Source organism: Mustelus asterias, chromosome 29 (assembly GCF_964213995.1).
Source record: "Mustelus asterias chromosome 29, sMusAst1.hap1.1, whole genome shotgun sequence".
NCBI lineage: Eukaryota > Metazoa > Chordata > Chondrichthyes > Carcharhiniformes > Triakidae > Mustelus > Mustelus asterias.
In genome coordinates this window covers 12,829,062-12,850,593 of record NC_135829.1, presented here as the reverse complement: position 1 = coordinate 12,850,593, position 21,532 = coordinate 12,829,062, and the positions used below count along the sequence as shown (strand labels likewise).

Sequence of the window (21,532 nt, the reverse complement as noted above, 5' to 3'; positions counted from 1 at the left end):
TTCAATTTCCTGCTACAACCTCCCCTCCTGGAATGGAACTCAATTGCTACCTGTTTGGTGTTCAGAGTGAGACCATCATTATAAAACTTCAAGTTACTTTCCTCAGTTGTAACCTGTTTTCTCCAGTTGCAAGTTAAAGGTTATCGATTGCGGACCTTTTGAGAGAGGAAAACACAGGTGTGCTACAAAACCCAGAATCTTGCTCGACGGATACAGATCATACCCACGGTGGCGCAGTGGTTAGCACTGCTGCCTCACAGTTCGATTCCGGCCACCACGGGTCACTGTCTGTGTGGAGTCTGCACGTTCTCCCAGTGTCCAAATGGGTTTCCTCCAGGTTTCCTCCCACACTCCAAAGATGTGTAGGATAGGTGAATTAGCCATGCTAAATTACCCCTTAGTGTGCAAAGATAGGTTAGGTGGATTGGCCATGCTAAATTGCCCCTCAGTCTCCAAAGATGTTTAGGGTAGGTGGATTGGCCATGCTAAATTGCCCCTTAGTGTGCAAAGATAGGTTAGGTGGATTGGCCATGCTAAATTGCCCCTCAGTGTCCAAAGATGTTTAGGGTAGGTGGATTAGCCATGGTATATGTGTGGGTTTACAGGATAGGACAGTGGAGAGGGCCAGGGTAAGATATTCTGTCAGAGAGTCAGTGCCGACTCAATGGTGCGAATGGCCTCTTCTGATTTGATTTATTATTGTCACATGTATTAGCATACAGTGAAAAGTTTCCTGTGCGCTATACAGACAAAGCATACCATACATAGGGAAGGAAAGGAGAGAGTGCAGAATGTAGTGTTACAGTCATAGCTAGGGTGTAGAGAAAGATCAACTTAATGCGAGGAAGGTCCATTCAAACGTCTGATGGCAGCAGGGAAGAAGCTGTTCTTGAGTCAGTTGTTCCGCGATCTCAGACTTTTGTATCTTTTTCCCGACGGAAGAAGGTGGAAGAGAGTGTGTCCAGGGTGCGTGGGGTCCTTAATTATGTTGGCTGCTTTGCCGAGGCAGCAGGAAGTGTAGACAGAGTCAATGGATGGGAGGCTGGTTTGAGTGATAGAGTCATAGAGGTTTACAGCATGGAAACAGGCCCTTTGGCCCAACTTGTCCATGCCGCCCTTTTTTTTAAACCCCAAAGCTAGTCCCAATTGCCTGCATTTGGCCTATATCCCTCCATACCCATCTTACCCATGTAACTATCTAAATGCTTTTTAAAAGATAAAATTGTACCCACCTCTAACACCACCTCTGGCAGCTTCTTCCAGACACTCACCATCATCTGTGTGAAAAAATTGACCCTCTGAGCACTTTTGTATCTCTCCCCTCTCACCTTAAACCTATGCCCCCTAGTTTTAGACTCCCCTACATTTGGGAAAATATATTGACTATCTAGCTGACCTACGCCCCTCATTATTTTATAGACCTCAATAAGATCACCCCTCAGCCTTCTATGCTCCAGAGAAAAAGTCCCAGTCTATCCAGCCTCTCCTTGTAACTCAAATCATCAAGTCCCGGTAGCATTCTAGTAAATCTTTTCTGCACTCTTTCTAGTTTAATAATATCCTTTCTATAATAAGGTGACCAGAACTGTACATAGTATTCCAAGTGTGGCCTTACCAATGTCTTGTACAACTTCAACAAGACGTTCCAACTCCTGTATTCAATATTCTGATCAATGAAACCAAGCAGACTGAATGCCTTCTTCACCACTCTGTCCACCTGTGACTCCACTTTCAAGGAGCTATGAACATGTACCCTAGATCTCTTTGTTCTGTAACTCCCCCCAGCACCCTACCATTAACTGAGTAAGTCCTGCCCTGATTCGATCTACCAAAATGCATCACCTTGCATTTATCTAAATTAATCTCCATCTGCCATTCGTCAGCCCACTGGCCCAATTGGTCAAGATACCATTGCAATCTGAGATAACCTTCTTTACTGTCCACTATGCCACCAATCTTGGTATCGACTGCAAACTTACTAACCATGCCTCCTATATTTTCATCCAAATCATTAATATAAATGACAAATAACAATGGACCCAGCACTGATCCCTGAGGTACATCGCTGGTCACAGGCCTCCAATTTGAAAAACAACCCTCTACAACCACCCTCTGGCTTCTGTCATCAAGCCAATTTTGTATCCATTTAGATAGCTCACCCTGGATCCCATGAGATTTAACCTTATGCAACAGCCTACCATGCAGTACCTTGTCAACAGCCTTGCTAAAATCCATGCAGACAACATCAACTGCACTGCCCTCATCTACCTTCTTGGTTACCCCTTCAAAAAACTCAATCAAATTTGTGAGATATGATTTTCCACTCACAAAGCCAAACTGACTGTCCCAATCAGTCCTTGCGTCTCTAAATGCCTGTCGATCCTGTCTCTTAAAATACCTTCCAACAATTTACCCACCACAGATGTGAGGCTCACTGGCCTGTAGTTCCCAGGCTTTTCCCTGCAGCCCTTTTTAAACAAAGGCACAACATTTGCCACTCTCCATTCTTCAGGCACCTCACCCGTCACTGTCGATGATTCAAATATCTCGGCTAGGGGACCCGCAATTTCCTCTCTAGCCTCCCACAATGTCCTGGGATACACTTCATCAGGTCCCGGGGATTTATCTACCTTGATGTGCTTAGCTCAGTTGGCTGGACAGCTGGTTAGTGATGCTAAACAATGGCAACGGAGTGGGTTCAATTCCTGTACCGGCTGAGGTTATTCATGAACATCCTGCTTTTTTAACCTTGCCTGAGGTGTGGTGATCCTCAGGATAAGTCACAGCCTATGATCGTCTGGGACTTTAATTTTACCTAAATTAAATAGTACTTGGGAAGCAAAGAAGTTGCATTTTAATCCAGACCTTGTGAGGCAATGATTTGTAATTCAAGGGAAATCTCTTCCTTTGCACATTAAGAACAGCAATATTTTATCAGCAAATTTTGGATTATTATTTGGTTCTTTCTGTTTTGTTACAGATGCTGACAATAGAAAAACCACATTCAGGTGAGTTAAATCAGATTTACAGATCACGCTACGAGATCAGTGACACAGATAATTAACAAACACCCCCGGTTATGTCTGCTGTGAAAGAGACAAGCATTTACAAAAAAATTCCTTCATTGCAAGAAAAAGTTACAAAATTGAACATTGTGAAATGTTTGTTAAAGTTTCATAATCTGCCGTGAGGCTAGAAGTTCTCATAGTGATGGTTAAATTGGATTGTATGTCGTTTGTTCATTTGTTTGCAAGCTTTTTCTACATTTGTAGTCATTCCGGGTGGTCCGCAGCTGAACACTCCAATCTTCGTAACCTGTTCAAACGGACAAAAAGTTAAGTTTATTTATTAGCGTCACAAGTAGGCTGACATTAACACTGCAATGAAGTTACTGCGAAAATCCCCTAGTCGCCACACTCATGGCGCCTGTTCGGGTTATACTGAGGGAGAATTTAGCATGGCCAATGCGCCTATAACCAGCACATCTTTCGGACTGTGGGAGGAAACCGGAGCGCCCGGAGGAAACATAAGAAATAGGAGCAGGAGTAGGCCATCTAGCCCCTCGAGCCTGCCCCGCCATTCAATAAGATCATGGCTGATCTGAAGTGGATCAGTTCCACTTACCCGCCTGATCCCTATAACCCCTAATTCCCTTACCGATCAGGAATCCATCTATCAGTGATTTAAACATATTCAACGAGGTAGCCTCCACCACTTCAGTGGGCAGAGAATTCCAGAGATTCACCACCCTCTGAGAGAAGAAGTTCCTCCTCAACTCTGTCCTAAACTGACCCCCCTTTATTTTGAGGCTGTGCCCTCTAGTTCTAGCTTCCTTTCTAAGTGGAAAGAATCTCTCCACCTCTACCCTATCCAGCCCCTTCATTATCTTATAGGTCTCCATAAGATCCCCCCTCAGCCTTCTAAATTCCAACGAGTACAAACCCAATCTGCTCAGTCTCTCTTCATAATCAACATCCCTCATCTCTGGTATCAACCTGGTGAACCTTCTCTGCACTCCCTCCAAGGCCAATATATCCTTCCGCAAATAAGGGGACCAATACTGCACACAGTATTCCAGCTGCGGCCTCACCAATGCCCTGTACAGATGCAGCAAGACATCTCTGCTGTTATATTCTATCCCCCTTGCGATATAGGCCAACATCCCATTTGCCTTCTTGATCACCTGTTGCACCTGCAGACTGGGTTTTTGCGTCTCATGCACAAGGACCCCCAGGTCCCTTTGCACAGTAGCATGTTGTAATTTTTTTCCATTTAGATAATAATCCAATTTGCTATTATTTCCTCCAAAGTGAATAACCTCGCATTTGTCAACGTTATACTCCATCTGCCAGATCCTCGCCCACTCACTCAGCCTGTCCAAATCTCTCTGTAGAAACCCACGCAGACACGGGGAGAATGTGAATTCTAATTCATTTATTAGAGTTATAGTTAAACTGTGCTGTTAAATAAAGTTTGTTTTACTATAAAAGATCCTTAACCTGTCAGCAATCACTCCGAGAGTGAAACATCCTATTCTCACATTTATGCCAAAATTGAAAAGAAGTTGGGGTTCTAGTCTATCTTCATGATGTATTTTGGGATTCTGGCCCCCCAGGGCCCTCACACAAACAACAACAGTAGTCGATTGCTGAAACAGTAGTGTAGGATCAATTGTCTCTGTCTTAGAAATGTGGCATTTTTGTCTCTGTCCTGATGAGTGCAAGATGAAAAGTTTTGACAGCTGCCTCTTTTCACAGCAATACTCAAGTTCTGTTCTATTGTGCGACTATTTTCCCAGCCTACATTGCCTTCTCTCCTTCCTGCATTATCGCTGTGTTGACATCAAGGGCTGAATTTTCACCCCTTCCTGGGACAAATAAAATGCAGTAAGAAGTTTAACAACACCAGGTTAAAGTCCAACAGGTTTATTTGGTAGCAAAAGCCACACAAGCTTTCGGAGCTCTTAGCCCCTTCTTCAGGTGAGTGGGAATTCTGTCCCACTCACCTGAAGAAGGGGCTAAGAGCTCCGAAAGCTTGTGTGGCTTTTGCAACCAAATAAACCTGTTGGACTTTAACCTGGTGTTGTTAAACTTCTTACTGTGTTTACCCCAGTCCAACGCCGGCATCTCCACATCACAAATAAAATGGGCAGGGATAGAAGTTCTGATGTGCCAGATTCCCAGCACTATCCCAGGCCATCAGACTGGAGGTGGGACGGGGTCAGAAGGGCCAACCACCTAAAAGCAGATACAGATCAAATGGAATTTTTTTTCTTTGTAATGTTGATTAAGAGATGAATATGCATATGGGTGACATGGTGGCACAGTGGTTAGCATTGCTGCCTCAGGAATTGAATCCAGTGACTGTCTGTGTGGAGTTTACAAATTTTCTGTGTGGGTTTCCTCCAAGTGCTCCGGCTTCCTCCCATGGTCCAAAGATGTGCAGGTTAGGTGGATTGGCCATGCTAAATTGCCCCTTGCTGTCCAAAAATGTGTCGGTTAGGTGGATTGGCCATGCTCAATTGTTCATTAATGTCCAAAGATGTGTAAGTTAGGTGGATTGGCAATGTTAAATTGCTCCTTAGTGTCCAAAGATGTGTAGGTTAGGTTGATTGGCCATGTTAAATTGTCCCTTAGTGTCCAAAAGTGTGTAGATTAGGTGGATTGGCCATGCTAAATTGCCTCTTAGTATCCACAGATGTGTAGGTTAGGTGGATTGACCATGATAAATATACAGGGTTACAGTGATGGTGGGGGGGGGGGGTACATTGGGGTGGGGTGAGGGGGAACTCCCTTTGTACAGCACTGATTTATGTGCTCAAGCACTGGAGTGAGACTTGAAGCTGTATCTTGTGACTCAAAGGCAAGAGTATGGAGCCTTTGGTGACACTCAAGCCATGAGTGAGTATACTCTGAGACACCCAGATTCTCAATTTGTGTGTGGGGTTGGGGGGGGCGGGGGGGAGGGGGAAATGTCTCTGACTGGAATAAATTTATAAATCTATCTCAAAACTTCCATTTCAACATCACACCATCCCAAGTCGATGGGAGATGATGGGCAGGATCCAAGTCGATGGGAGATGATGGGCAGGATTTTCCAGCCACGCTCGCCTCAAAACCAGAAAATCTGGCCCAAGGTTAATTGACCTTTGCATGGTCCGCCCCCTTCCCGCTACGATTCCCGTGGCGGGCAGGATGGGAAAACCTGCCCCCGATAACGTTCCTCACAGTGAAGGTTCAACAATTTGAGCTACTTGGAGCGACGATGAATGGCACTCACCTCCGGGTGTACTTCCATCAGCGAGTTGAAGAAGGGGACAAACTGGGGACGTCCAAAGTGGGTGATAGAGCGAAGGCCAGTGAACAAGCTCCGGTTTGACACCTTCTGGAAGTGGCGTTCGCAAATGTACTAAAGCGAGAAACGTACAACGGATTGTTTATAACGGGCAGGGTGAAGAGACCAAAGAGTAACTGTTTTACTTCGTCAACCTCATGCAGTTCGCTGACTTTTAAATCACTTCACCCCCGCTGGCAGCCACATCTTCAGCTGCCAAAGCTCTGAGCTCTGCAATTCCCTCCCTAAAATTCTCCACCTTTATCTCTCTCCCCCATTCCAAGATGCTCCCCAATGTACTCTACGAACACCAGCATCTCCATTCATTATGCCGGCTGTCAAAACAGTAACGCAAGCGATGCACCAGAATTTAGATTTTGAGTGGGTTAATGTTAGTTTTTGCTTGGACGTGCTTTCAAACACAGCAATCCCAACCTTGTCATTACTAAGAGTAAGTTATCAACCATCAAATTCTGTACATATTATAGGACTGGCTGACTCCAGGCTAAAGTGATGTTTGCAGCAAAGGTACATGGAGTCATAGTTTGCTATTTTGGTTCTGATACCGAGCTCCTAAATTGGCCAGAAACACAAATGCTGATTGTAATAACTTCAATGTGGCCCATGAGGTTGGCCTCATGGTTGACTATGCCCATTGATAATCAAGAACCGATTCTTCAATGCTGGGCAAACTGTGCATGTCCAAAACACATGTGCTCACATTTATCTGAAAAAGCATTGGATGTCTGTCATTCTGCCTTTCCCTAATGTCCAACAACGGTTGGTACAGGTCAGTGAAATAACTCCTCAGAGGCCAGTGTCCCTTCACCAGATTCCCTTTATTTACAAACTCTGGTTTCTAGGTGCCCAGATCACCAACAACCTGTCCTGGTTCCCCCCATGCCGACACTATATTTAAGAAAACCCACCAATGCCTCTATTTTCTCAGAAGGCTCAAGAAACTTTGCATGGCCGCTACCACTCTCACCAATTTTTACAGATGCACCATAGAAAACCTCCTTTCTGGTTGTATCACAGCTTGGTATGGCCCCTGCTCTGCCTAAGATCACAAAAAACTACAAAGGGTTGTGAATGTAGCCCAGTCCATCACACAAACCAGCCTCCCATCTATTGATTCCATCTACACTTCCCGCTGCCTCGGAAAAGCAGCCAGCAGAATCAAGGACCCCATGCACCCCGGACATACTATTTTCTACCTTCTTCCGTCAGGAAAAAGATACAAAAATCTGACATCATGTACCAACCGACTCAAGAACAGCTTCTTCCCTGCTGCCATCAGAATTTTGAATGGACTTACCAAATATTAACCTGATCTTTCTCTACACCCTAGCTATGACTGTAACATTATATTCTGCATCCTCTCCTTTCCTTCTCCCCTGTGTACGAGGGGTGTCACAGAGGCCCAGTGGTTAGCACTGCTGCCTCACAGTGCCAGGGATCCAGGTTCAATTCCTGGTTTGGGTCACTGTGTGGAGTTTGCAGTTATCATCAAGAGTTTAGAAAGGTGAGGAGGGATCTAATTGAAAGATTACAGATTACTGACAGGCCTGGATAGAGTGGATGTGGAGAGGATGTTTCCACTAGTGGGAGAGACTAGAACTCGAGGACACAACCTCAGAGTGAAGGGACGGTGCCTTTAAAACTGAGATAGAATCATAGAAACCCTACAGTACAGAAAGAGGCCATTCGGCCCACCCAGGCCCTATCCCTACATATTTTACCCACTAATCCCTCTAACCTACGCATCTCAGGACACTAAGGGGCAATTTTTTAGCATGGCCAATCAACCTAACCCGTACATCTTTGGACTGTTCCTTTGGACTGTTCTTTGGAGATGAGGAGAAATTTCTTAAGGTGGTGAATCGATGGAACTCATTGCCACAGAAGGCTCTGGAGGCCAGGTCATTGAGTGTATTTAAGACAGAGATAGATAGAATCTTGATCAATTAGGGGATCAAGGGTTACAGGGAGAAGGCAGGAGGGTGGGGATGAGAATCAGATCAACTATAATTGAATAGCGGAGCTATTCTGCTCTTATATCTTATGGTCTTATGCACATTCCCCCCGTGTCTGCGTGGGTTTCCTCCAGGTGCTCCGGTTTCTCCCCACCGTCCAAAGATGTGCAGGTTAGGTGGATTGGCCATGATAAATTGCCCCTTAGTGTCAGGGGGACTAGCTAGGGTAAATGCATGGGGTTGTGGGGATAGGGCCTGGGTGAGATTGCAGCCGGTACAAACTCGATGGGCCGAATGGCCTCCTTCTGCACTGTAGGATTCTATGATTTTATACTCTATGAACGGTATGTTTTGCCTGTATAGCGTGCAAGAAACAATACATTTCACTATATCATAATACATGTGACATGAATAAATCAAATCTATTCCACTCTTAGAGTGCTTCAGATACAAAGTCAGAATTGGGAGTGCCAGTGGACCTAACGTTTCCATATTTATACACAGGTGAGGCTCCGTGGTTGGGCAGGCAATTATGGCCTCAATCAGGGAGCTCATACTCATGGGCCTTGTTAAGGTCATTACAATCAGCATTTGTGTTTCTGGCCAATTTAAGAGCTCGGTATCAAAACCAAAATAGCAAACCATGACCTTTGCTGCAAATGTCAATTAAGCCTGGAGTCAGCTAGTCCTATAATATGTACAGATTTTGATGATTGATAACTTACTCTTAGTAATGACAAGGTTGGGATTGCTGTGTTTGAAAACACGTCCAAGCAAAAACTAACATTAACCCACTTAAAATCTAGATTCTGGTGTATCGCTTGCGTTGCTGTTTTAACAGCCGACATAATGGATGGAGATGCTGGTGTTCATCCAGTACATTGGGGAGCATTTCGGAGGGAGGGAGAGAGGTAAAGGCGGAGAATTTTAGGGAGGGAATTGCAGAGTTTAGAGCCTTGGCAGCTGAAGGTGTGTGGCCAGCGCGATGGAGTGACTTAAAAGTCAGCGAAGTGCATGAAGCCAGAATTGGAGGGGAGCTCAATGATCTTGATGTCTGTGGGGCTGGGAAAGGTTACAGAGATAGGGAAGGGGTGAGGCTATGGAGAGATTCAAAAACAAGGATGATAATTTTAAAATTGAAGCATTGTTTGGTCAGGAACTATGTAGGTTGGTGAGTGATGCACTATCAATCGAGTCAAGACTAGTTGTGAGCAAGACAAATAGGCTTTTATTAGCAAGAACTTGGAGCCATCCCTGTCGGTGATCTGGTCTGAACTGAGGGCAAGGGGGAGGAGCCACCGCCTTTATACCCAGACCAGGGGGAGGAGACTTGGGCGGAACCGACAGGGATGTGCCACATATACAGGTAATGAGAAATACTAACTATGGTGGTTAACCACCACAGATAACATAAAACAGTGGTTTACCACAGTGAGTACAGGGGCAAGCAAGCCTTGGTGCAAGTTCGGACACAAGCATTGAGTTTTGGATGACCAGGTTTGTAGAGGGCGGCACAGTGGTTAGCACTGTTGCCTCACAACACCAGGGACCTGGGTTCGCTTCCGGCCTTGGGTGACTGTTTGTGCGGAGTTTGCACGTTCTCCCCGTGTCTGCGTGGGCTTTCTCTGGGTGTTCCGGTTTCCTCCCACACTCCAAAGATGTGCGGCAAAAACAAAAAATGCTGGAAAATCTCAGCAGGTCTGACAGCATCTGTGGAGAGAGACTAGAGCCAATGTTTTGAGCCTGGATGACCCTTTCTTTGTCAGAGCTGACTCTCATCAGAGATGGTGATCCAGACTCGAAACGTTGGCTCTATTCTCTCTGTCAGGCCTGCTGAGATTTTCCAGCATTTTCTGTTTTTGTTTCAGATTCCAGCATCCGCAGTATTTTGCTTTTACCAAAGATGTATGGGTTGGGTTGATAAATTGCCCCTTAACATAGAACATAGAAAGCCACAGCACAAACAGGCCCTTCGGCCCACAAGTTGCGCCGATCACATCCCCACCTCTAGGCCTATCTATAGCCCTCAATCCCATTAAATCCCATGTACTCATCCAGAAGTCTCTTAAAAGACCCCAACGAGTTTGCCTCCACCACCACCGACGTCAGCCGATTCCACTCACCCACCACCCTCTGAGTGAAAAACTTACCCCTGACATCCCCCCTGTACGAACCCACTAGCACCTTAAACCTGTGTCCTCTCGTAGCAACCATTTCAGCCCTTGGAAATAGCCTCTGAGAGTCCACCCTATCCAGACCCCTCAACATCTTGTAAACCTCTATCAGGTCACCTCTCATCCTTCGTCTCTCCAGGGAGAAGAGACCAAGCTCCCTCAACCTATCCTCATAAGGCATGCCCCCCAATCCAGGCAACATCCTTGTAAATCTCCTCTGCACCCTTTCAATGGCTTCAACATCTTTCCTGTAATGAGGTGACCAGAACTGCGCGCAGTACTCCAAGTGGGGTCTAACCAGGGTCCTATAAAGCTGCAGCATTATCTCCCGACTCCTAAACTCAATCCCTCGATTAATGAAGGCTAGTACGCCATACGCCTTCTTGACCGCATCCTCCACCTGCGAGGCCGATTTAAGAGTCCTATGGACCCGGACCCCAAGGTCCTTCTGATCCTCTACACTGCTAAGAATGGTACCCTTCATTTTATACTGCTGCTCCATCCCATTGGATCTGCCAAAATGGATCACTACACACTTATCCGGGTTGAAGTCCATCTGCCACTTCTCCGCCCAGTCTTGCATTCTATCTATGTCTCGCTGCAACTTCTGACATCCCTCCAAACTATCCACAACACCACCTACCTTGGTGTCGTCAGCAAACTTACCAACCCATCCCTCCACTTCCTCATCCAGGTCATTTATGAAAATGACAAACAGCAAGGGTCCCAGAACAGATCCCTGGGGCACTCCACTGGTCACTGACCTCCATGCAGAGAAAGACCCCTCCACAGCCACTCTCTGCCTTCTGCAGGCAAGCCAGTTCTGGATCCACAAGGCAACAGCCCCTTGGATCCCATGCCCTCTCACTTTCTCAAGAAGTCTTGCATGGGGGACCTTATCGAACGCTTTGCTGAAGTCCATATAGACCACATCCACCGCTCTTCCTTCGTCAATGTGCTTGGTCACATTTTCAAAGAACTCAACCAGGCTCGTAAGGCACGACCTGCCCCTGACAAAGCTTAGTGTCAGGAGGATTAGCAGGGTAAATATGTGAGATGATAGGGATAGGGCCTGGGTGGGATTGTGGTCATAATGACCATAATGAATGGCGGAGCAGGCTCGAAGGGCTGAATGGCCTATTCCTGCTTCTAGTTTCTATGTTTGTCGGTGCAGGCTCGATGGGGTGAATGGCCTCCTTCTGCACTGTCGGAATTCTCTATGATAGAGATTAGAAGATGGGAGGATAGGACATTACAATACTCTAGCCCGGACCTAACAAAGGCAAGGGTGAGGTTTTCAACAGCAGGTGAGCAGAGACAGGGGATAGAGTTGGGAAGAGGGGTGCACGGAGGGTAGATAAGCATTGAGGATTGTAGAATTCACGGTCCCAAGCTGATGCATATAGAAATCAAACATCAAGTGTTGCTTACAAGCATGGTAGTCCTCAGATCGAACTTCTCCGCCAACTGAGTGATGTAGATATGGACAGACACCAGGGACATTTTATCAGTCTCCTCAACTTCACGGATGATGTCCTCCAGCCACTCAAACTGCCTCTGTGTCCGAGTCACCCAGATGAAGTAGATCTGCCAACGGGGAGTTACAAAAAGTGATCAGAGCAAAGCAAATCGACCCGCGCGAATGTGGGCAGACCTAGAATTAGCCGAGAGCCTCCAAGAAGGTAAACATAGAAATATAGAAGATAGGAGCAGGAGGAGGCCATTCGGCCCTTCGAGCCTGCTCCGCCATTCATCACGATCATGGCTGATCGTCCAACTCAATAGCCTAATCCTGCTTTCTCCCCATAACCTTTGATCCCGTTCGCCCCAAGTGTTATATCCAGCCGCCTCTTGAATACACTCAACGTTTTGGCATCAACTACTTCCTGTGATAATGAATTCCACTCTTTGGGTGAAGAAATGTCTCCTCAACGCCATCCTACGTGGTCTACCCAGATCCTAAAGTCCTGAATATTTAATACAGATGCAAGAATATGCTCCACGAATATTGCTAAGGGCTATTGATTCCCCCTTTGGGTATAGCCACCAGGATGCCTCCCCTGTTACCTGATCATATTGGGAAACTGCATGGGCCTGCCTCAATCATTATTCATTAGAATGGAAGGGCAGAACATCATAGAAAGCGATCAAGCTTTCAGTGGGGAACCGGGAAAGGAAAAATGTGCAGGGCTGTGTGGCAAGAGTGGCTAGCCCAGCCAGAGGGAATCCCAAGCCTTTAGTCTTAGAATCATAGAATCCCTACAGTGCAGAAGGTGGCCATTTGGTCCATTGAGTCTGCACTGACTCTCTGACAGAGCATCTTGCACAGACCCTTTCCCCCACTCTATCCCTGTTAACATGGCTAATCCATCTAACCTACACATCTTGGGACACTAAGGGGCAGTTTAGTAGGGGTGGCACAGTGGTTAGCACTGTTGCCTCACAGAGCCAGGCACCCGGGTTTGATTTGGCCACTGTCTGTGCTGCACGTTCTCCCCGTGTCTGCGTGGGTTTCCTCCGGGTGTTCCGGTTTCCTCCCACAGTCCGAAAGACGTGCTGGTTAGGGTGCATTGGCCGCGCTAAAATTCTCCCTCAGTGTACCCGAACAGGCATCGGAGTGTGGCGAGGGGATTCTTGAGACACTAATAAATAAACTTTAAACAATTTAGCATGACCAATTCATCTAACCATGTAACATTATTACAAATAGGATCATTGGTAATGGTTGGGACCGTAAGTGGAATTCCAGATGCAATGAATAATTCTAGAAGGCCTCCTCACATTACTAAATGAGTAAGCCATGCAAAGTTCCCGTAGCAACACTGTTTTGTAACCAAGTGACGGGAAATCAGAGGGATTTTTTTTTCCACAATGTGTTTACAGCTTTTAGTTTCTTTGGACACACTGTGAATTCTCAGAATCTTATTGAATGAGTGGCACAGTCACACAGTAGTGGGTGGCATGACGGCACAGTGGTTAGCACTGCTGCCTCACAGCGCCAGGGACCAGGGTTCGGTACCCGGGTTGGGTCACTGATTGTGCGGAGTATGCACGTTCTCCCCATTTCTGCGTGGGTTTCATTCCTCCCACAGTCTGAAAGATGTGCTGGTTAGATGTATTGGCCATGCTAAATTCTCCCTCAGTGTACCAGACAGGTGCCGGACTGCAGTGACTAGGGGAATTTCACAATAACTTCATTGCAGTGTTAATGTAAGCTGACTTGTGACCACAAAATAAACTTTAAAAAATCTTAAAAGGTTGAGTCTGCACCTACCCTCTGATAAAGCTTCTTAACCAGGCCCATCCCCCTGCCCTATCCTGGTGCAGAGAGATGGGAGCATGAGACACCTGGGTGGGGAATTTAAATTTGTAATAATTGAGGTCGTTTCTCCTGCTGCGATCGTCATATAATGGAGCTGCACCACCCCCCCCCCCCCCGCCCCCTGCCCCCCCCCCCCCCCCCCCCACCCTCCCCCACCCTCCCCCAATCACGGTTTGTGTTCAGGCTCACAGCGCCAGGGATCCAGGTTCGATTCCTGGCTTGGGTCACTGTTTGTGCAGTCTATACCTTCTCCTCGTGTCTAAGTGGATTTCCTCCGGGTGATCCGGTTTCCTCCCATTGTCCGAAAGACATGCAGGTTTGGTGCACTGGCCGTGCTAAATTCTCCCTCAGTGTACCCAAACAAGCGCCGGAGGTGTGGCGACTCGGGGATTTTCACAGTAACTTCATTGCAGTGATAATGTAAGCCTACTTGTGATACTCATAAATAAACTTAACTTAAACTAAAACCGTCACTAGCTAACCAGTGATTATTGTTCCTCAGATGTCGTTACGAAAGGTGCGGGAGGAATGATCTGTGTGTACCTTTCAATGGAAAGAATGATAGTCAAAGTTGTTGGAAGCATTTCCCCATTGGTTAACATGATAGAACACCATGTGGGTTGTCAAGGAAGCAGCATTGAATACACTTTCTCATTATAACACTTATTGCTTCCTCATTTAATTAAAGCATCGTCAACATGATATACATACAAGGAACTTGAGAATATATTGTACTTTGCTGTATCCATTACAACTGATTGATTGAACAAAAACTGCTTTGCGATATGGGCCCTTCATGGGTAGATCAACACTATTCTCTTCCTCTGGGACTCAATTGTCTGCACTGTTGGGGTGGTACTCATACACACCATCAGAAGACACACATTGGTCCACTCCCTGTGCTACATGAGCCAATCATAACTACAGCATCATTCACATCACCGGCAAAGTAAGCCGGTTTCCTCCCACAGTCCAAAGATGTGTGGGTTAGGTTGATTGGCCATGCTAAATTGTCCATTAATGTCAGGGGGATTAGCAGGGATACATGGGGTTACGGGAATAGGGCCTGGGTGGGATTGTGGTCGGTGCAGCCTCAATGGGCCGAATGGCCTCCTTCTGCGCTGTAAGGATTCTATTTGCCCACCCTTAATTGCCCTGGAGGAGGTTGTAAATGAGTCACATTCTGGAGTACAACTGAGTGGCTTGCTCAGCTACCTCAGAGAGTGGTTAAGAGTCAACCATATTGTTGTGGGCCTGGAAGCACATGTAGACCAGGCAAGGATGGCAGATTTCCTTCCCTAAGACGGCATTACTAAGCCAGGTGGTCACCACAATAGTTTTTTTTTGTTCGTTCGTTCATGGGATGTGGGCATCGCTGGCTGGGCCGGCAATTATTGCCCATCCTTGAGGGCATTTAAGGGTCAATCGCATTGCTGTGGCTCTGGAGTCACATGTAGGCCAGACCAGGTAGGGACCACAGATTTCCTTCCCTGAAGGACATTAGTGAACCAGATGGATTTTTATGACAACCGACAATGGTTTCATGGTCATCAGTAGATTTTTAATTCCAGATTTTTATTGAATTCAAATTTCACCATCTGCCGTGGCGGGATTCGAACCCGGGTTCCCAGGGCATTACCCTTGGTATCGAGATTGCTAGCCCAGTGATCACCATTTCTGAAAATAGATTTATTTAATACACCTCAACTGCCATGGTGGGATTTGAACTTGATCATTAATCAACGCCTCTGGAATGATAATCCAATTAGATAACCACTATGCTACCATGCCCCCATAACTGGCTTCGATGTGTTTGGACTATAGCAAGGCAAAAGAAAAATCTTCCATCCAAACCATTCGTCAGAGTGAAACTTTGCCATTTTATGGGAAAATTCCACCTGGCGTGGAGGCGAATACATGATTGCCACTTGAGTTAGGTGCCGGGGACCACCAATGCCAATATTGTTAAGTGCCCCGATATGAGTCAGTGCCTTCAGGGAGAAGGGACAGAATGTGGGGCAAAAGCCGTCCATTTGGAAATGGATCAGGACATTGTTATAGCAGGCTTACCTTTTTACACTGTATCTTGCTGTTTATAGTTGACTTGTGGACAAGATCTTTGAGGATCGACGCAAAAGGTGTCACACCAATCCCTCCTCCTACCAGGACGGACACCTCGAACTTGTTCCATTCTTGGTGGCCCTCACCGAATGGTCCGTCAAGGTAAATCTAAGGAAAACAATTCTCTGGTTTGGTTATTGGTCAGAGACACTGCGTTATGGTTAAACCTGTGGTTTAAATGCTCTTGGGAATTGCGCTATCTATGACTTTCGTAATGTAGGATGACTCTTCGAACCTACTACTTTGACCAAGTGTTTGGTCAGCTGTCCTAACATCTCCGTATGTGGCTCCGTATCAAAATTTGTTCAGTAACACTCCTGTGAAGAGTTTTACTCCATTAAAGTCACTCTATAAATACACGTTGGTGTTGTGGTGGAAAATAATCTGACTGCAGTAAATTTCCAAGAGGGCAGCACAGTAAATTTCCAAGAGGGCAGCACAGTAAATTTCCAAGAGGGCAGCACAGTAAATTTCCAAGAGGGCAGCACAGTGGTTAGCGTTAGGGACCCGGGTTCGATTCCGGCCTTGGGTGATTTATGGCGTTTGCACATTCTCCCCATGTCTGTGTTAAGTGCATTGATCTGAACAGGCGCCAGAGTGTGGCGGGAATTTCACAGTAACTTCATGCAGTGTTAATGTCAGCCTTACTTGTGACTAATAAATGAACTTTAACTTTAACTGTGTGGGTTTCCTCTGGGCGCCTCAGTTTCTTCCCACAGTCCAGAGATGTGCGGGTTAGGTTGATTGGCCATGCTAAATTGCCCCTTAGAGTTGGGGGGATTAGCAGGGATAAAAACGTGAGGTTACGGGGATAGAACCATAGAACCCCTACAGTGCAGAAAGAGGCCATTCGGCCCATCAAGTCTGCACCGACAACAATCCCACCCAGGCCCTATCCCCATATCCCTACACATTTACCTGCTAATCACTCTAACCCTCATATTTACCCGCTAATCCCTCTAATCTACGCATCCCGGGACATTAAGGGGCAATTTAGCATGGCCAATCAACCTAACCCGCACATCTTTGGACTGTGGGAGGAAACCGGAGCACCCGGAGGAAACCCACGCAGACACGGGGAGAATGTGCAAACTCCACACAGACAGTGACCCGAGCCGGGAATCAAACCCAGGTCCCTGGAGCTGTGAAGCAGCAGTGCTAACCACTGTGCTACCGTGCCGCCCCAATAGGATAGGATCTGGGTGGGAATGTTGCCACTGCAGGCTCGATGGGCCTGCTTCTGCACTGTAGGGATTCTATGATTCTAGGAATTGAGGATTATTTTCTATTTTTTTTCACTCATTTATAAGCTTTGGGTATCGTTGGTTATGGATCAGCATTTATTGCCCATTTCCAATTGCCCTTGAGAGGGTGGTGGTGAGCTGTCTTGAACCACGGAGTGTGGGGCATGTTAACAGTGATGTTAGGGAGGGAGTTCTAGGTGCCACAGTCACCACTCTCCTCATACGATCTGCAACAAGATATCCTGATGTATCACAATGCATCTCTCTCCGTACAAGCCCACCCTACCCACTCTGTACCATAGAAATACTGATCTGCTGTGTTATCATATAGTGACGAGGGGAACTCTTTCTCCACCCCTCCCCCTAACCATGGAAAGACCAGCAAGCCTGAAATTCTCTAAGCCGACTGACACTTGGGGGTGGCACAGTGGTTAGCACGGCTGCCTCACAGCGCCAGGGAGCCGGGTTCGATTCCCGGCTTGGGTCACTGTCTGTGTGGAGTTTGCACATTCTCCCCCGTGTCTGTGTGGGTTTCCTCCAGGTGCTCTGGTTTCCTCCCACAGTCTGAAAGATGTGCTGGTTAGATGCATTGACCCGAACAGGTGCCAGAGTGTGGCAACAAGGGGAATTTCACAGTAACTTCATTGCAGTGTTAATGTAAGCCTACTTGTGACTAATAAATAAACTTTACTTTACTTAAGCCCAAGTAAAAATGAGTACATTTTCTGATCCAAATTTAAGAGTCACTCATCAAAGGGTAATCTTGATGGACCCGTACTATCACTATGGCTGGTCTAGTTCGGCTTCTAATCAGTGCTGTTTTGCTTGTATATAGCTTGTATATAGCACCTTTCACAACCACTGGACATCCCAAAGCGCTTTACAGCCAATGAAGCACTTGTTTGACGTGCGGTACATGTAAAGAACGCAGCAGCCAATTTGCAAACAGCAAACTCCCGCAAACAGCAATGTGATTGAAACAACTCCTCAGAGGCCGGTGTCCCTTCACCAGGTTCCCTTTATTTACAAACTCAATTCCAACCCTAAGAGTGTTTCAGGCACAAAGTCAGAATTTCAGAGTGTCAGTGGCCCTGACGCTCCTCAATATATACACAGGTGAGGCTCCCTGATTGGGCAGGCAATCATTACCACAATCAGGGAGCTCATACTCCAAGAGGCCCACCTCATGGACCTCGTTGAGGTCATTACAGTGACAAGGTCCAGATGACCTATTTTTTTGTGATGCTGCTTTAAGGGATAAATATCGGGTAGGGGATCACCCCTGTTCCTCATCAAAATAGTGCCACACAGGGTCTTTTATTTCCACCTGCGGGCAGATAGGACTGCAGTTTAACATCTCTGCCAAAAGGAAGCAGCTCCTCAGAGAGTGCAGCACTCTCTCAGCACAGCACTGGAAGATCAGCCTTGATTTTGTTTGTACTCAAATCCTGGAGTGGGGTTGGAACTCAGAACCTTACAATTCAGAGGCATAACGCTACCTATCGACGACCAACAGCTAGGAGCAAGCCTGACAAGATGGCACATTTTCCAACCTACAATTGCGGTCAATCGGTGAAAAATAATATTCGAAAATGCACAACTGATGGAAATATTGAATCGTGGTTCATTGAATAAAAAAGAAAAACAAAGCTTATTTTATTTAGCCTTGGCAGTTGAGTGACTCATTGGCAAGATCTCAGATGTGACAATGGTCCATCGCAGCTGACCTATCACATATCTGAATTGTCTGCAAATGAGCTTTTATCGCTTGCTGTTTATGGGCGATTAATGCGCCAAGTTTAAAGTTTATTTATTCATGTCACAAGTTAAGCTTACATTAACAGTGCCATGAAGTTACTGTGAAAATCCCATAGTCGCCACACTCCGACACCTGTTCGGGTACACTGAGGGAGAATTTAGCATGACCAATGCACCGAACCAGCATGTCTTTCAGACTGTGGGAGGAAACCGGAGTAAACCCATGCAGACACGGGGAGAACATGCAGACTCTGCACAGACAGTGACCCAAGCCAGGAATCGAACCCGGGCCCCTGGTGCTGTGAAGCAGCGGTGCTAACCACTGTGTCACTGTGCTGCCCTGAAGGCGGCATGAAGGGGAAACATCCTCTCAGCATTTACCCTGTCAAGTCCCAAATGCTTCAATGAGATCACCTCCCATTCTTCTAAATTCCAATGAGTAGAGTCCCAACAAAGACAGAAAATACTGAAAAATATCAGCAAGTCTGACAGCATCTCTGGAGAGAGAATAGAGCCAACGGCTGTATTTCTCCAACCTGCTTAACCTTTGCTCATAAGACAATCCCTCCACACCCGGGATCATCCTAGCAAGAGGCCGACAGTGAAGGAAACAGCTAGACAATACTAAAGACTGGCTTAACCAACACTTCAACAATGAGATTGTCCATTGTTTTTATGTTTATTTATTAAATTAAAGTTTATTTATTAGTGTCACAAGTAAGCTTACATTAACACTGCAATGAAGTTACTGTGAAAATCCCCCAATCGCCACACTCCGGCGCCTGTTGGGGTACACTGAGGGAGAACGTAGCACCTAAGCAGCACGTCTTCCGGACTGTGGGAGGAAACTGGAGCACCCGGAGGAAACCCACGCAGACACGGCGAGAACGTGCAGACTCTGCGCAGACCAAGCCGGGAATCGAACCAGGGTCCCTGGCGCTGTGAGGCAGCAGTGCTAACCACTGTGCCACCGTGTCGCCCACAATGCTGCTGTGATCAGAAAGTTTGGAAGACTTTGGTTGCCTATGCCACTCGCTTTGGCAGTTCAACAACGACGAACTAGTAAAATTAAATTGATTGCAGGTAGAAATCTTTATGCATTCCTTACCTTTGGGTAGCTACCAAGGGCCGATATATTTTCCAGAGAGTATACTTCCCGTAGTCGGATTGTCCATGGTCCCACTGCCCGGATGTGAAGGCTGAGAGTGTCTTCATGTGGAGCTGAAGTCAAGGTGAATGGATGGTACTCATTTGTCCCCAATATAAGGTTCGCAATGCGTACCCACTGACCAGATTTATAGTCAAAGTCTTTGGGACGTTTAAATTCAAGGTGAGTAACGCCTATGAAATAAAAAGCAATGCTTTATGGTGTCTCCTTCATATGAAAAAGCCACACTTTTATTGTAACGAGAGCAACAGACTTATTTTTTTGGATTGATATCTGTAATGACTTTAACCAGGCAATTGGGGTTGGCTTGCTTTAATATGAACTCCCCATTTAAAGTGCCTAATTGATGGTTCAATCAGGGAGCTCCAGGCTCTGTAGTTAAACAGGAGTGTCTATTCCTTTGACTGCTGTTGTAGACTGCACACTGAGAGCACTCTGTATAGTGTTGCTGGATCTTGTAAATTAACAACTTTTGGTGATGGGACTTTCGTCTCCGAGGATTCATTACAAGCCAATTACAATTAGGTCCAATCATGGTCCCCACATGAAGGACAAACAAGGTCCAAGCTGACAAGACATGGGGCGGCATGGTGGTCCAGTGCTTAGCACTGCTGTCTCACAGCGCCAGGGCCCTGGGTTCGATTCCCGGCTTGTGTCACTGTCTGTGTGGAGCCCGCACGTTCTCCCCCGTGTCTGCGTGGGTTTCCTCCGGTTTCTTCCCACAGTCCAAAGATGTGCGGGTTAGGTGGATTGACCATGCTAAATTGCCTCTGAATGTCAGGGGGACTTGCCAGGGTGAATGCATGGGGTTATGGGGATAGGGCCTGGCTGGGATTGTGATCGGCGCAGGCTCGGTGTACCGAATGGCGTCCTTCTGCGTTGTATGATTCTATCAGACAACGCTCCTCAAAGAGATCCATCTCCAGCAACAGGACAACACCTTCTGCATATCGTTGATGGCAAAAATAACAGGTGAGAAAGCATTCTGGAGGTGTCAATCCAGTTGCAGGCCTTTCCAGCAGCGACATTGGGGTCCATGGATCAGCCTTTCCTGCGGGCAGCTCCATCTTTGGAGGTCAGAGCCTCCATATCCAATGACCCTCCAGACTGCCACGGCGATGCCACCTCTATTAAGTTGGCAGCCTCCCCACAAGGTGGGAAGCCACTCCCCGCTTCTGACGAAACGCTGGAGAGCGTCAAAGTTTATCAGGTCTTAATAACGTCAATTGGTGCTAGGAATGCTTCCTGATGTTGGCGATGCCTAACGTTAAGAATGCTCCACCGTACAAATAACTCCTTTAACTGATAAAAATTGTACTAAAATGTTATGTCCGGTCAGCAGTGAGTTGTGGATGTGAAGCTTGTGGCACTGGGGAAGGTAAGGAAAGAAACTCAACATCTTTGAAATGTGGGGTTTAATAAGGATCCCAAGGGCA

The 21,532-nt window shown here is 46.5% G+C and overlaps 1 protein-coding gene across 1 annotated transcript in view; it reads right to left on the bottom strand.

The window, feature by feature from the left end:
* Positions 1 to 2,909: 2,909 nt before the first annotated feature.
* Positions 2,910 to 21,532, bottom strand: part of LOC144480537 (dual oxidase 1-like) — a 142,312-nt gene continuing 123,689 nt past the window's right edge. Inside the window, exons 30-34 of the mRNA XM_078200103.1 lie at positions 20,037 to 20,269; positions 15,876 to 16,034; positions 11,915 to 12,070; positions 6,280 to 6,408; positions 2,910 to 3,315 (exon numbers count right to left, since the gene is read on the bottom strand). Coding sequence (XP_078056229.1) covers positions 3,193 to 3,315; positions 6,280 to 6,408; positions 11,915 to 12,070; positions 15,876 to 16,034; positions 20,037 to 20,269 — 800 coding nt within the window. The 3' untranslated portion in view covers positions 2,910 to 3,192. The remainder of the gene's footprint in view (positions 3,316 to 6,279; positions 6,409 to 11,914; positions 12,071 to 15,875; positions 16,035 to 20,036; positions 20,270 to 21,532) is intronic.